Genomic DNA, 16,548 nt, shown 5'->3' with positions numbered 1-16,548 from the left:
CTTAAAAAGATTTTCACCTATATAAATTCCCCATGAAGCATCCTACTTTCAACGTTGCTAATCCAACAAGTTGCCAAGGCACCTCGTTCACCATCATCCTACCGTGTCGACGTTCTCTCTCGCCAACTCCTCCATAGAATAGTTCACTCGAATAGGAAGAAAATGAGCGAATTTTGGTTAAGCGAACCACGAGCACCCAAACCGCATCATAGCCCACTTCCACTGAGGAATCTTAAGAGGCTGTATTGTTCCTGACGGCTTCTGATGCTCTATCTTCGCCTTTGGACACGTCAAACACTTGGATGCCACTGTAGCTACATCACCTTTCATCCCTGGCCACCAGAACATCTTCTTTAAGTTAGAATACATCTTCGTGTTTCTTGGATGAACAGAAAATCCATTATAGTGAGCCCCCGACAACAAGTCTTGTCTCAAACTTCCGACATCCTGTGTGCAAACTCTCCCCTTATCTCTCCTCAATCTTTCACGCTCCTTAGTGAATTCTTCATACCTCTTATCACCAACTGGTTGCAACAATTTCTGAAGCTTTAGCTCATCTTGCTGAGCCCTCTGAATCTCCGTCTTAATCGTGCTTGAAATCTACAACTGATTTAAACAAGTTCTTCTAGCCACCTCACCAATGTCCAGCTTAAGACCCACAAACTTCTCCACCAACTCCTCTTCCTTGATTCTCACCCAAGCGATTGTTAAAGATTTTCGACCCAACACACCTGCGACCACTTTCACCTTTTCATGGTGATAACTCAGTTCAAAATCATAATCCTTTAGTAACTCTATCTGTCTTCTCCAACGCATTTTAAGCTCTTTCTGATCAAGAACATACTTGAGACTCTTATGATCAGAAAAGTCGCTAAACCTCACTCCGCACAGGTGGTGCCTCCAAATCTCCAGTGCAAACACAATTGCCGCTAATTCCAGATCATGAGTTGAATAGTTCACCTCATGCGGTCCTAGCTGACGCGATGCGTAAGCCACCACACTCTGGTGTTGCATCAACACGCAACTTAAACCCTTCAGAGAAGCGTCATAGTATACTTCAAACGGTTCATGCGGTTCCAACAAGATTAAAACAGGTGCTGAAGTTAACTACTACTTCAAAGTCTAAAAATTCTCTGCACACTCCGACATCCAAACAAAAGGCACTTCCTTTCTTGTCAACCTATCCATCGGTAATACAATCCAGGAAAATCCTTCAATGAATATCCGGTAATATCTGGCTAAACCCAAGAAGCTTCTGACTTTCATCACCGTTGTCGATCTTTCTATTTGAATTCCTTTTGGATACGTTAAAATTTACAAACCGAAATCACAAGTGAACAAAATCTTAGGACTCACTTTTCCTTTTTTAAATAATGTCATTTGATCAAAAGTTCAAATCCTAGTTTCAAAACCAAATCAGTAAACCAAAGCTCCAAACCAAATTTAAAAATCACTCTAAATCTTAAATCAGCAAAAATCATAGTTAAAACCCGTAAGGACGTTAGTTGGTATTTCCGTTGCCACTAGTACTGAACCACATCCATCGCCCACATAGGGAACTGCCAAGACTTCTAGTCATACCTGGTAACCATTCTGGCACGCCAACTCGGATCGTTCATCATCACAAGTTCGAAATCCTCGGCTACCGCTGCTAGAATCCTCCTTTCCCCAAAGTTTACTCCCAACACAACTCTACGCCTTTGTAATCCTAACGATGACTTGCAAAAAGACAGAACCAAACTACCTCAAGTCCAGGCAATATAAGACTCAAACCATACACTTACCTCTTGTCGGAGGATCCGACCCCATCGCCTCACGTGCCTCCAAAGCAAATACACGGCCTGGTTGCTGACTTTTACCCACACCTCGGTTCCTCCCTCTACGGTAGTCCTTAGCAAGGTGCCCTGGTAATTCGCAAGTGTAGCATCGACCATCTCCCTTTGCCATGTGGAACTGAGCGTTGTTGTTCTTTCTGAAATCCCCTTGACCTCACAGATGTTGAGGAGTGTGTTCATTTCTTTTAAAGTTCTGTCCCCTTGGTCTGAGATGATCGTCACGCTCCCTACTTGTATTTCCTCCAGAAGTCTCCTTTGATGAGGCTACCATTTTCACATATTCTTCAACCACTCTTGCCTTGTTCACCAAATTAAAGAAAATACGAATCTCCATAGGAGCCACAGCAGTCATGATGTCGTCCTTCAAACCCCTTTGATACGTGATACACTTCCAACTCTCATAGGTTTCCGGGGCACCCTGACATGCCCTAGAGAACCTACAAAGTTCCTCAAACTTGCTCGTATAATTTTGTCATAGACAAGGAACCTTGCTTCAACTGCATAAGTTCCATCTCCTTTGCTTTCCTTGCATACTCAGGAAAATACTTCTTGTAGAAGGCCGTTTGGAACACATCCCAAGGAACATCTACATTCTAGAGCTGTAGCAAGCGGCATTCTGCCTACCACCAATGCTGGGCCTCTTCCTGAAGTTAGTAAGTAGCAAACTCTACGTATTGGTTATGTAGGATATGCTGTGCTTGCAGTGCGCGTTCCATAGCTTGGAACCAGTTATCTGCTTCCGTGGGATTAGTTGAACCTCAAAAACTCAGAGGATGAACCTTGAGAAAGGTCGCCAAGGTCATCGGAACACCTCCCGTGTTATCTCTGTTTCCTCCCGTATTCTCATTCGCATTTCCTTCACCATTTCCATTTTCATTTCTGGCCGGTTGGCCTAACTTCTGCACAGCTTGCAGAGTCGAAGTAGCAGTAGCCCCTATGATGTTTGCAAGATTCGCCATTGCCGCCATGAACTCGGCATGGTTATCGGCCGGTCGCTCATTCCTACTTTCTCTTCGTGAATGTGTACGACCTCGTCCGCGAGTAGCCATTAGGGTTCCTTTCTACACCAAATATTTGATATCAAGGTGATCAGTCTCAATATCAAAAGCCTAATGCTTCATTTACCCCAAACAGGCACTCATAAACAAGTATGCTATGAAATATCAAGTAGATAACCTAATAGCATCAAAGAAAAGACACACAGAGTATGCAATGAAGCACAATCAGTCCATCCATCAGGCTCACGAGGACGAACCATTCTGATACCACTAAATGTAACACCCCAATTACCCTAAGTCTTACCTCTAGTCGTTAATTAGAAGCCGTAAAGCACTCTCTTCCTCCTCTCCTCTCTTCAAAACCGCGGCTCTCTCATCAAAGTGGGAGAGAATGGGCTGAAATGCTCATTAAATGAGCTTATATATGCTGGACCTTGGGCCCGGTTTGGGCCCGGTCCATCACGTTAGTATTTTTGGTCCGTTTGGCCTACTTTGGACCTAAACCTTTAAGATTAGTATCCGATTTTCGATTCTAAATTATTTTTATCCTTTCAAAACAATAAATTACTTTTTAAAATATTATTTTCCAAAATACGCGGTATTAGACAATCTAGAGGCGGTACTGCCAGCTTAAGCACCAGTACGCATTTTTTCAAAATTCTTTTTGAAAAGGTATATTTTCCAACTCAGAAAAATTCACTGAAATCAAATTTCATATTTTTATTTTCCAATTAAAATTTCTAAATTTTTAATCTATTTCGGGCACTAAAATTATTTTATTGAAACGGTTTTACGTGAAAATGCGGGTTCTTACAAGATATCCCTAACCAAATAAAAATGACTTAATTAAAAGAATAAATAAGGCTACTGTATTTTTTAAATTTGATTTAAAATCTGGATACTATCAAATATCAGTAAAAGAAGAAGAGCGATATAAAACAGCTTTTATATTACCCTTTGGACATTATGATTGGAATGTAATGCCCCAAGGATTAAAAAAGGCATCAAGTTATCTATATTTTTTATTCATATCTAAATTTTACCATAGTCTACTTAGACAATGTTCTTGTATACTCTAAAGGAATAAACCAACATATTCAACACCTAGAAAAATTTATTAATGTTATAAAAGAAAATGGCCTTGTCCTATCTGAAAAGAGAATAAAAATATTTATAATAAAAGTAAGATTTCTAGGATATGAAATTTTTCAAGAAACAATTACTCCGATTAAGAGATCTGTTAAATTTACAGAAAAATTTCCAAATGAAATTATCAACGAGAAACAATTACAAAGATTCTTATAATATCTTAATTATGTAGCCGAATTTCTACCAGGAATAAGAACTTTATGTGAACCTTTATATAAAAGGCTAAGATTCCTCCTTTGACAGAAAATATGTCTAAAATAGTTCAAAAAATTTATATTTAGTAAAAGAAATTCCTTATTTGAGTATACTAGACCCTAAGGCGAGTCTAATAGTAGAAACAGATGCTTCAGAATTAGGGTATGGAGGAATACTAAACTCTTCAAAAGAACAAATAGTTAAATATCATTCGAGTGTATTAAATTCAGTCCAAAAAAAATTATGCTACCATTAAAAAAGAAATATTAGCCATTGCCCTATGTGTTTCACGTTTTCAAGAAGATTTGTTCAATAAAATCTTCTTAATCAGAACTGATTGCAAAACAGCCCCAAGTGTATTAAAGAATGATGTTAAAAATTTAGTTTCTAAACAAATATTTGCTAGATGGCAAACTATATTATCATGCTTTGATTTTTCTATTGAGCATATTAAAGAAGAATCAAATGTATTACCCGATTTTCTAACGAGAGAATTTTTGCAAGGTAAAAATGAGAAAGAAACAAGCAAGCAGTGAAGATTATGGTCAACCTCTTGACCAACCAGCAACTTCAATACAAGCTAAACAATTATTTATTAAACCCCTGACGACAGGTTGTTAAAAGTGAAAAATCATCAGTATAAACTAAAAGCTTATATGAGGTTCCTACAGTTAACAGATATACATTATTGCAGCCATCAAATTTGTTTAAAACTAGACCATTATCTGAAGAACATTCTTACCATGAAAAATCAATACCTATAAAAATAATGGCTTTAGAGAAAGAGTGATTTAAGATGGATAGAAGAACCCTTTATAAAACGATTTTTTTTAAATACTTTTCATTACCCTCCAACAAACATCCAAAAAATCCAAACCTTTTATGAATTTATCTTAGTAGACACAGGATTCATTGAATTAATTCATAATAAAGATTCGACCACAAAAGATACAATATTCTCAAAAATTAAGATTATGACGAATAATCTCCTTTTCATTGTAAAAGTTTTATTAAAAAATTTGAACCACAATACTAATATACTACCCCTACTATGATTATATATATATATATATATAAAAGCCACGTTTTTATTTTTTCTTTTTTTTCCTTAATGGCTTTGGCCAAAGTGTAACGATAATGATTAATGGTGATTTAATGACTAGGTGTCAACCTCTAAAGGTGCTTAAATTATAAATATTTTAAATGAATAATTATAAAAATTTAATATATTAAAACACAAATAATAATATATGTAGGGTTAAATATATGAATTACTAATATAAATGATATTAATAACTTATGGATAAAAAATAAGAAATACTGATAATTACTTATTTCGACAAATATCGAATTTGATAATAATAATAATAATAATAATATTATCTAGGCTCTGTTATAATTATAGCATGAAAAATAAATTAATAACATATTAATAAAATTATATTATTTTTTATTTTATTTCAAAACTTGGAATTGATTTATCGAAATAGAACTAATTGTTGAAAAATTTTTTCGAAAAATATCGTATTGACATAAAAATTTGAGTTGTTATAAGTCCAATTTAAATTATTAATATTTTTTTATTATTTTTAAAAATTATATTTTTATATTTATAAATACACATATCTTATTTACACGGTAAACGAGATAATTATAAATGTATCTTATTTACATTATAAATAAGATATGTGTATTTTTGAAATTTTATATATCTCGTATACTGTGTAAACGAGATAAGATTATGACGTAATTTTTTAATGATTTTTATAATTATTAGATTCAATAAAAAAAATATTTATTTAAATAAAAAATCTATTTTTTTGGTATTTTAACTGAAAAATACATATCCAAAAAATGCTTTTAACAAAGAAAACGCTAATTAATAAGGCGTTTATTATATAAGAGGTGTTCAAGTAGAACACGAATATCGTAATTTTTTTATATTTGATAAAATCTTTAATATTTAATATAATANATATATAAATAAAAATTAGTTATTAAATTATTATTTTATAAAATATATATTAAAAATAAAGTAAACAATATATATTATATACAAATATATTATACCTAATTTAATGATTGATTTTTGGGTAATATAATATTTGACGAGGATAAAATAGATTTTTCAACAAAATTACAAAGTCGATCGATGATCGCATTCTCTTACCGAATCAGGAGTGGACCAGCTTCCACAACGTTTGGGGAGTAAACGATAAGCTAAGGAGAGGTTCCGGCACTCAGTACTCTTCAGTTGAGCCATGGCATCCTCCTGCTCCTTCTCCTTCCCAAATTCTTCTTCCTTTGTCATGGCACGTGCCCTTTCTCAACCCCTCGCACCATCAATGCCTCTCATTTCTATACCTTCAACAACAAGAACTAGAAGCACCTTGAGGCATCTCGTTTGTGCTTGCCATGGCCAGAAGAACGCATTGGAATATAGGAAGCTTGGTGACTCTGACCTCAACATCAGTGAAATCACTCTTGGAACTGTAAAATTTTATTATTTATGGTTTCTCATTCAAATTCTGAATTTTTGCACAAATGAAGAGGACTTGTTTCATATTCTTTTTCTTTTTCAATTTTGAATTCTGCATTGTGTGATAGTTGATGATTGATTGGTGCAATTGTTTTAGATGACGTTTGGGGAGCAGAACACAGAGAAAGAATCTCATGGCATTCTCAGTTATGCATTTGAGAATGGCATTAATGCTTTGGATACTGCTGAGGCGGTAATTCTTCAAATCATAAAATTGCATTGCTTCCATTTCCATTTGAAAAATTGAAAATTCTGTGCTTACTGCTTAGTTTCAATATGATCGACATGCTTCATATGATGTTTTCGTTTTAGTTTTCTTTATTCCCGTTAGACACAAAAGGTTCACTATTTTATAGCAAATTGTGATAGCTAACTCTTCCAAGTCATAGGTGGTTTAGAAATACACACTTTTGTCCTCATTCTAAGAGAATTTTTTATTGCTGTAGTTTGATTTTGAACTTAAGACTATTATTTGATCTTCTTTCTGCCACTGATGCATATAGTGTTTGGCTCTCTGTATTAAAGAGTACTTGGTCACAGTGGAAGTGGATTGCAACCTAATGCCAGGCAATTTATGTATGCAAATTGTTATTCTAAAGCTTTCAATGCTAATGTCGTAACTTTTGGAAGGGATTTTGCCCAAACACCCCCACTGAGTGAGCAATTGGCCACAGACCAAACTCTTAGCTGTTTGTTGTAGCTTCTTTGATTCTTGTATTGTATTATCTCTCAATATAGAAACTACATGTACTTAATTATCTCTTGGTGGAACCATAGTTATCCTCTTATTGGAGGCAACCCTAATCAACCATTGGAGATTGTATAAGGTGCATGGGTTTGCCCGAAGCATTACTTCGTACCCAGGACTTGAATCTGAATTCTACTCCAACCAACCATTTATCAGTTGAACACTTGAACTAAATTATTTTGAATCAGTATAGTCACTTTTCATTTTTGTAATGGATTTTCTCGGTTTAGCCAACAATTCTATAATGATTAATGAACCTCTCTTTCATCATATCTGGTACTTTGTGCTCAACATGCCATATGGAATTACCTAGTAAGCCTTACACTGCTGATGAAGTTGCTTTTTCTCTCAAACTGTTATCATATTATTGCATTATTATTCACCATTTTACACCATTTGTTGACTAATGTATTGACAATAGCCTTCAAAACTGTTCTTTTTCATTTTCATAAGTTGTTTCTTGTCCCTAACAATTAACAGCAATGTTCCTATGATACACTTCAGTTTCATCTTATGCTGGTATTATGTTGTCAGATGTATTGACAATTAGGTATTGATTTACAGTATCCAATTCCAATGAAGAAAGAGACACAGGGAAGAACTGATCTGTATATTGCTAGTTGGCTGAAGTCTCAATCTCGTGACAAGGTATTGGATGCGTGTTTTATTCTTATTTCTTATTTTAAGAAAGAGAGTAACTGACAATTGGAAGGAAAAATAGAAAAAGAAAAAGAAAGTAAGTATTAGTGCTTGGTTACTTTCATTGAAAAACTATTAAGGTTATACAGTTTTTAAATACTAATTGTCGTTTCTGTTTGCCTGAGGGATTTTCAACAAGTTATTCTTTGCATTCTGTAAAGGTGCTTATTAAACTAAAGTTGAATTTTGGGGAAAATTTCCCCTGTATAACATATTGACCTTGTTTAAGATTGAGATTCACTTTTATCTGTATTTCCGAAGAATTTTGCCATGTTCCTTATTTAACTAGGATTGTATACCACTTTTCTCGACAGATTATTTTAGCAACAAAAGTATGTGGTTATTCCGAGAGGTCAAGTTACCTACGTGACAATGCAAAAGTTTTGCGGGTAGATGCTGCAAATATAAAGGAAAGTGTAGAGAAAAGTCTTAAGCGCCTTGGCACTGATTATATTGATCTGTTACAAATTCACTGGTGAGTCTACAGAGTTTAAACATCCATGTATTGCCTTTTTTTTCTGCATTATTTTATGGGTGAAAACTGAAGTATTTGGCATTAGTTTTTGGTTTAATTATTCTGTCGGTTCCTATAGTTTCACTGAATTTTTAATTAGATCCCTATATTTTTTTTTTTTTCGATTGAGTCTCTATACCATATTAGATTTTGTAATTAAGTCCCTGCTGTGACAAACGTTGGAATTAACAGAATATTCTGTAAACAAAACGAATATACCTAATGTTTGACTGAATATTTTGTATAGTTTAATAGAATATTCCGTTAATTGCAATGCTTTCGGTAGGGACTTAATTACAAAATCTAATATGGTATAAGGACCCATTTGAAAATAAAAAATGTATAGGGACCGACAAAGTAATTAAACCTTAGTTTTTTTATCATTAAGGATAAATTTCCTAGGCATCTGCGAGTGTATGAGAAGGGACTGAGGGGCCACTATAGTCCCGTGCATTTTCCTTCTGTTTAGTTAATTCTCATCTTCATCAGTATGCTGAGATTCAGCTTCACTGCGTGTTAATAATACATATACTCCTACCCTTCTATTATTCTGTGTGTGTGGTTCCTAACAGAATGTGGTAAATGTATTATTCAACATGTGTGAACTGTTCCTTGTAAAAATCCGGGAACTTAGAACTCATACAGTTTTTGGAATCTTAAGACATAATATTTGTTGAACTAAGCATGTAACAGTCCACCACCTAAAGGTATAACGTGTAGCCAGATGCAAATTTGTTTACTATCGTTGAATTGCATCAAACTTAATTGTCAACACCCATTATAGGCACCCTGCTCAGAATGTTAAGCACATAAAATATAGTCAATACATGAGGCTGGATTTGTGTTGAACAGACAGTTGCACTTGACCTTGGTTATTAGTAGAAATTGCAGTATTAATATAATGATTTTGCTATACTATACTCGTTATATTATTAAGACTATTGTCTTTTCTATCCTTATCAATATGCATAGTATGTAACTGGTTCACATGCCATTTATCCACTAAAAATAAACTGGTATGGAAAATCAAAGCAATGTATTCAATTCAAGAATAACTGAAGATCGACCTGATAAAAGAAGCTGAAACTACAAGATATATAGAGGGTATTTGAGGGACATGCAACTCTCCTATTCCCTTCCTACTGAGTGTTTAACTGCCTCACTCTCTTCCCGCCCAACTTTTATATTTTAGCTAATTACTACCTAATCAAATGCCTGATCTGTGTCACTTTCATCCTTTCTTAGTTTCTAGTTATATTATTTAGGCACATAGTCTTATTGGGGTAAGGTTGGATGCATATGCCTTTCTGAGGTCCAAGCTTGTGGGAGTCTTTTGCAATGCGGTGCCTCTTTTTTCAATTACAAAAAATGTTTACTAGATGCAGCCAGTCATGAGGAAAATGTTATCCTGTTTGCCTCTTTAGTCATAAAGCTGAACTATAATCTGTTTGAGCTATTGTTTTTTGAATAACTTTTTCTCTGTTTTATTTTAGGCCAGATCGCTATGTTCCACTGTTTGGTGCTTATTCCTATGATCCTTCACAATGGAGGCTGAGTGTCCCGTTCGTTGAACAGTTGCAAGCTTTTCAAGAACTTATCAATGAAGGAAAGGTAATTGAGTTCTATCATTTTACTGTATGGTCCTATGAATGCTAGTTGTGCCTTACAGGTGGTGGAACTTCTTTTTATTTTTCACTCTTTTTTTTTTCGTAGGTTCAAACTGATATTGTAATTTTCTTTGCTTAATTTTAGTGCCATATTTGTTGGAGAAAAGGTACTGTTACATGGACTAGTTTTTTGGGTAACCAAATCCAACCAAATTGGTTAAATAACTTATTGGCACAACAAAATCACCCACACAAACGTGCACGTAAAATCACACTTTTTTTCTGCTGATATTGTTGCTTCTTCTTGCTCTGCTATTGTGTCTTTTTTTTCCTTTATTTTTATTTTTTAGTTTCTTCTTTTTCTTCTCTTTTTCATGTTTTACCATTGATGCAAAATAATTTCTGTCTTTTTTATATTTTTTCTTCAAAAATGGAAGATTTTACTTAAACAATAAGTTTTTAAGTTGAATTATACATAAACATAACAAAGAAAAACAAAAAATTTATTTTGAATTGTGTTGATGCTTTAGTTAAAGGATAAAGAAGAATAACACAAAAATTTTAGTTAAAAACACATAAACTTTAGTTGAATAACACTAAAATGTAAATTGAATTGTGCAAATATTTTAGTTGAATAACACATAAATACAACTTGAATAACACAAAAATTAATTTCTGTATTTATTACCACAAAATTTTTGTGTTTATTGTTAATAAATTTATGTGTTGTCTTTCTATGTTTTTCTTCAAAGAGTTGTATTTACCTTCAAAAAATTTGTGTGTCTATAATCACAGAATTTGTGTGTTTATCATCAATAAATTTCTGTGTTTTCTTCATTTGTTTCTCTTTAGAATGTTGTGTTTAACTTCAAAAAATTTATGTCTTTATTGTTGTTAAATTTATGTGCATTCTTACAATATATTTTTGTTATGTTTCTCTTTAAAAAGTTGTGTTTACATTTAAATTTTTTTGTATTTATCATTAATAAATTTCTGTATTTTCTTCCTATGTTTATCTTCAAAAAGTTTTTTACCTTCAAAAGTATCCGTGATCATGATAACCAAATTTCTATGTTTATCAACAATAAGCTTCTGTGTTTTCTTTGTTTGTTTCTCTTTAAAAGCTTGTGTATTTACTTTAGAAAAGCCTGTTTTTATCATAACAAATTTATGCGTTTTACCTTTTCTTCAAAAAAGGTTGTTTCCTTTAAAAAAAATTCTTTGTTTATCGTCAAATTTTTTTCTGCTTTTTCTCAATAAATTTCTTTGTTTTCTTCCTATATTTCTCTTCAAAAATTTGTGTTTACGTTAAAAAAAATTCTGCATTTATCACACAATTTCTGTCATCAATAAATTTTTATATTTTCTTCCTTTGTTTCTATTCAAAATGTTGTGTTTACCTTAAAAATTGGTGTTTATGAGCATAAAATTTCTCCGTTTTCTCTCAATACCTTAAAATTTTTTTGTATGTTTATCATCACCAAAATTCTGTGTTTATCGTTAATAAATTTGTGTTTTCTTTGTGTGTTTCTCTTAAAGATATTGTGTATTTACTTTACCTTCAAAATATTTCATTGTTTAACATAACAAAATTTCTTTGTTTTTCTTCAATAAATTTGTGTTTTCTTTCTATTTTCCATTCAAAAAGTTGTGTTGACCTTAAAAAAATGTGTTCCACAAACTTTCCGTGCTTATGATCCATAAATTTCTGTTTCTTCCTGTATTTCTCTTCAAAAAGTTTGTTTATCGTCAATATCTTTCTCTTTAAAAGATTGTGTTTTCCTTCAAAATATTTTTGTGTTTATCGTTGTAAAATTTCTGTAAATTTCTTCAATATATTTCTATATTTTCTTTCTGTGTCTCTTCAAAATGTTACGTTTAACTTTTAAAAATTTATTTGTTTATCATCACCACATTTCTGTGTTTTGTTTAATGAATTTCTGTGTTTTGTCACATGCATTTTTCTTTTTTCTTCTTATTCTTTATAAAATTTTTAAAAATACACAAAGAATCAAATAGAGAAGGAAGATACATAAGGAAAATGAGAAAAATAGAAGAATAGAAGAGAAGTATAAGAAGACGACTGTTACAAAATTGAATTGGTCGCCCAATATCTTTTATATAAAAAATCATTTTTAGTTGGATGATGGGTGGAACGGCTGTAACACATACTTCCGTTGCTACTTTCTTGTGCTGTCACTGTGTGGCACATGGCACATATTCTAGGGGATGACAAGTTCCTAAATGAAGATGAACTATAATAACCAATATGGGATTCACTACCTCTACTCTTTCCTTTTCTGTATACCATGTGCTGATTCTATTGTAAAATTCTTACATTGATCATGATACCATGTCCATTTTCTCATGCTTGTTTTGGGATTAAGAGACTTTTGTATGGTTTAGGTACGCTACATAGGTGTATCTAACGAGACTTCTTATGGAGTGATGGAGTTTGTACATGCAGCTAAAGTTGAAGGACTTCCCAAGATTGTTAGTATTCAAAACAGCTATAGCTTCCTCGCTAGATTGCGGTTTGAAAGTAAGTGTCTCACGGGCAGAACTCATTTTACTTAATATTATCATGCTTTGTGAAGCAAAGCTGCTACTCTTTTGTTCTGATGATTTGAAACTTGTGTCAAATTGCTTTGTTAAATTTTATTGTACAACTCATAGCAAATTCAGAAATAAATAATGCATTCTTGCTAAACATTCCGAAATGAAAGTAATGTTTGCATCTGAATTTTTGAACAGCTGTTTGCTCTTGTTAACAGTTGTATATGTTACATTATATATAGTACCTTCGTTACCTTGACTCTTTCTACTTTGGGGAAAATTCCTGCCAAGGATTTCTTCTCTATTCATGGTCCTTAGAAATTTGGCTGCTTTTAACTCAACAAAGGTTAGAGTGATAGAGAGGCAAGTGATTTTATTTCGATTCTCTCTAAGTCCTTACACGAGTTTGGAATCTGGATTCTAAGTTCTTCTCGGTTGTTCTCTGTCAATCCCTGTTTCAGCATTTATTCCGTTTCAGCACCATTATAGATTCATCTGGCCAACTTACCTGGAAATCTGAAACTTGATCTTGCCCTCACATTACTGTTTTTCCCATCATGTTACCACATTCTATACTGGCATATTAACAGCACAACTATACATGTTTGCGGTACAGCCATTTTTCTTCCGTTAATACCTTTTCAGAACTTTCTATAAGCACTGGCTATGCCTTCTATTTTATAGCAGCAATTTTTTTATGTTTGTTTAAATACATTTGGGTAAAGCTGCTTAAATTATATGGCTATTTATTAACTTTGCTGTTATACGGTGCATTTAGCTGGTGCAGACTGCAAAGGCACACATCTTTAAAGGATTTCGATTGGCCTATATATTATGTCCTTTGAATCTCTCTGGTGTTCGGCTCGTGATTGTTTTGAGAATATCGCGTCAGCATTGGTTTATTTATATGTCTTGATTGCAGTTCCGAGAATTAGTAATATATCTCAATATAATTCAGAAATTATTCTTTACGTCACATTACTTAATGCTCAAATTGGGACCTACACAGCATTCTATGGTTCAGTTTTCATTTTTCAAATTTTAACCTTCAGGTTCTTTGTTGGTTTTATTTATTGCAGTTGATCTTGTGGAAGTTTGCCATCCAAACAACTGTAACATTGGGTTGCTATCCTACTCCCCACTTGGAGGTGGATCACTCACTGGAAAATATATAGATATAAATTCTGAAGCTGCAAAAAAGGGAAGGTTGAACCTCTTCCCTGGCTATATGGAAAGATATAACAAATCAATTGCACGGGTATGCCAGAATGCTAGTTCTTGTATTTAATTTACATTTCATAGCACAGTAAAAGCCACCACTTAAGGATTTTCGTTTCTCTTTTATTTAGATAAATTTATGAGATTCAGAGCAGCTTGTTGACAGTAAAGTTTAAGGTAGGGGAAGTTTGTTTTAGGATTTAAAAAGAGTATCTCATCTGAATTCTTTAGGGAGCTCATTAAGTTTAAAAGAATATTCTATCATTTTAAAAAGGTTTAGTTAGGTTCAACATTGATCAATCCACTAAGGTTAGGGTCATGCCGCTAAACTCAAACGACCATTCATAGTAGCTGGGAGGAATTTTTTTTTTTCCGTCTATAACCACATCAAAATTCAAGACAATAACTCAGAGTATCTAGGAGGACTTGAACCTCTGTTATTGTAGGATGCTTTCTTTAGCTTTTTTTTTTTAATAACCTCAAAATTAAATCTTATATAGACATTTTAAAACTTGTATTCATAGATGTCTTAAAAAATGTTTTTTTTTTCTAGTTACATTTTCTTTCTTCTCTTTTGTTAGAAGAAAGCAATTGAAACAAACTCAGCCTAAACTATTATAGTACTACCAAATGTGCACTTATAAATGAAATATTACGCATACTCGCCTGTTCGTTTGTTTATATGTTTGATGTTGAGCATGTGGCTGAATTTCAGGAAGCAACTGTACAATATCTTGAATTGGCCAAAAGACATGCTCTAACTCCTGTTGAGCTTGCCCTTGGATTCGTAAGAGACCGTCCATTCATGACAAGCTCAATCATTGGTGCTACCTCTCTGGACCAACTCAAAGAAGACATTGATGCTTTCACAAAAACTGAGCGCCCCTTACCAGCAGAAGTTATGGCTGACATTGAAGACATTTTCAAGAGATACAAAGATCCTTCCATTCTGTAATTCATGTATTTATAAATCAGTGCTATTTCTTTGACATATTATTCCCCATTCCTCTCTAATTTTTGTTGTGATTAAAATTAGATCATGACAAATCATGGTGGATTACAAAGACATGATTTAGCACTTTCTTAAGTTTCCTGATGAGCGGATAATTGATGGTGTAGAATTTCACTAATAAAATCTCGTTGCAAGTATAGTTTCTAAACCAATAATTATCCTTTCATACAAAAATTTGGTTGTCACTAAAACAAATCCCAATGAAAATAACCGAAGTATTCAAACCCCGGGTTGTTCTCCTTAGAAATTGCAATAAAGTGTTCTTGTTATTGGTTAGAGGTACGTTTTGGGGTTTTTGGAATAAGGGACAAGAATTGTAAATTGCAAAGGAAATAAACTAATAACTATGAAAGGCTCATGGCAAGGTATGAGAACTAGAAGTTCTATCCTAGTTATTCTTATTAATTGTGATGAGAATTGTTCATTGCTCCCACTTAGTTAACCTCTACTATGAAGGAAAGTCAAGTGGATGAATTAACTTGATTCCATAAGTCCTAGTCTAATCCTAAGGAGAGACTAGCTTTAGTGGCATTTAAATCAATTAGTAACTTCTAATTATCAATCAACAAATGAGGTTAATAACTCAAGAATCACTAATTACACAACCAAAGCCAAGAGGAACAAAATCTACCTCATAAGTAAAAGAAGCATTTCAACAAACACATAGAAGGCAATAAAAGTAAACATCACAAATTGCAAGAATTAAAGGAACTACAACTAATCAAGGCAAGAGATCAACAATAGAAAACTAAAGCAAACATAAAAAGGTAAGGAAATCATAAATTGCATTGAAAGGAAAAGGAGATCTACAAAAGAGTGCATCAATAACAAAGTAAAGAATTACAAGAAGTAAATCACTAATCTAGAGAGAGGGAGAGTAGAAGAATAAGAATAGATAAAGGAAAAGTGAATCAAAGTATGAATTAAACCTAGATCTAAAAAATCCTAATTTAGATCTAAACCTAATCCTAATTCTAAAGAGAAAAGAGAGCTTCTCTCTCTAGAAACTAACTCTATAACTAAACTAAAACTAAACTATGAATAATTGTCTCATCCCTCTTCAATCCTTGGGTTAAATAGCATCAGAAATGAGTTGGATTAGGCCCAAAATGTTTTAGAAATCGCTGGCCACGAGTTGCCTTTAGTGAGTCACGTGCAAGCATCAACGCGTACGTGTACGCGTCCTTAAACGCCAGAAACTATGATAAATTTTATATCATCTTGAAGCTCCGGATGTTAGCTTTCCAACGCAACTGGAACCGCCTCATTTGGACCTCTGTAGCTCAAGTTATGATCGATTAAGTGTAAAGAGGTCGGGATTGACAGCTTTGCGATTCCTTTGTTTCTTCATGAGTTCTCCATTTCTACATGCTTTTCCTTCATTCCCTCAATCCAATCTTTGCCTCCTAAACCTAAAATCATTTAAAAAACATATTAAGGCATCTAATGGAATCAAGGTGAATTAAATTTAGCTATTT

General features: G+C 33.3%; 1 protein-coding gene across 1 annotated transcript; it reads left to right on the top strand.

The window, feature by feature from the left end:
• Positions 1–6,329: 6,329 nt before the first annotated feature.
• LOC107469982 (uncharacterized) lies at positions 6,330–15,225 on the top strand. The gene is made up of 8 exons (XM_016089374.3): positions 6,330–6,669; positions 6,814–6,909; positions 8,029–8,112; positions 8,478–8,638; positions 10,171–10,288; positions 12,691–12,826; positions 13,920–14,098; positions 14,774–15,225. Exons 1-8 carry the CDS (start codon positions 6,439–6,441, stop codon positions 15,011–15,013), a joined length of 1,245 nt encoding a protein of 414 aa, XP_015944860.1. The 5' UTR covers positions 6,330–6,438; the 3' UTR covers positions 15,014–15,225.
• Positions 15,226–16,548: the final 1,323 nt, after the last annotated feature.

The sequence above is a fragment of the Arachis duranensis genome, chromosome 2 (genome assembly GCF_000817695.3).
Source record: "Arachis duranensis cultivar V14167 chromosome 2, aradu.V14167.gnm2.J7QH, whole genome shotgun sequence".
NCBI lineage: Eukaryota > Viridiplantae > Streptophyta > Magnoliopsida > Fabales > Fabaceae > Arachis > Arachis duranensis.
Note: the sequence above shows the minus strand (reverse complement) of the source record. Positions and strands in the feature narration are given on the sequence as shown.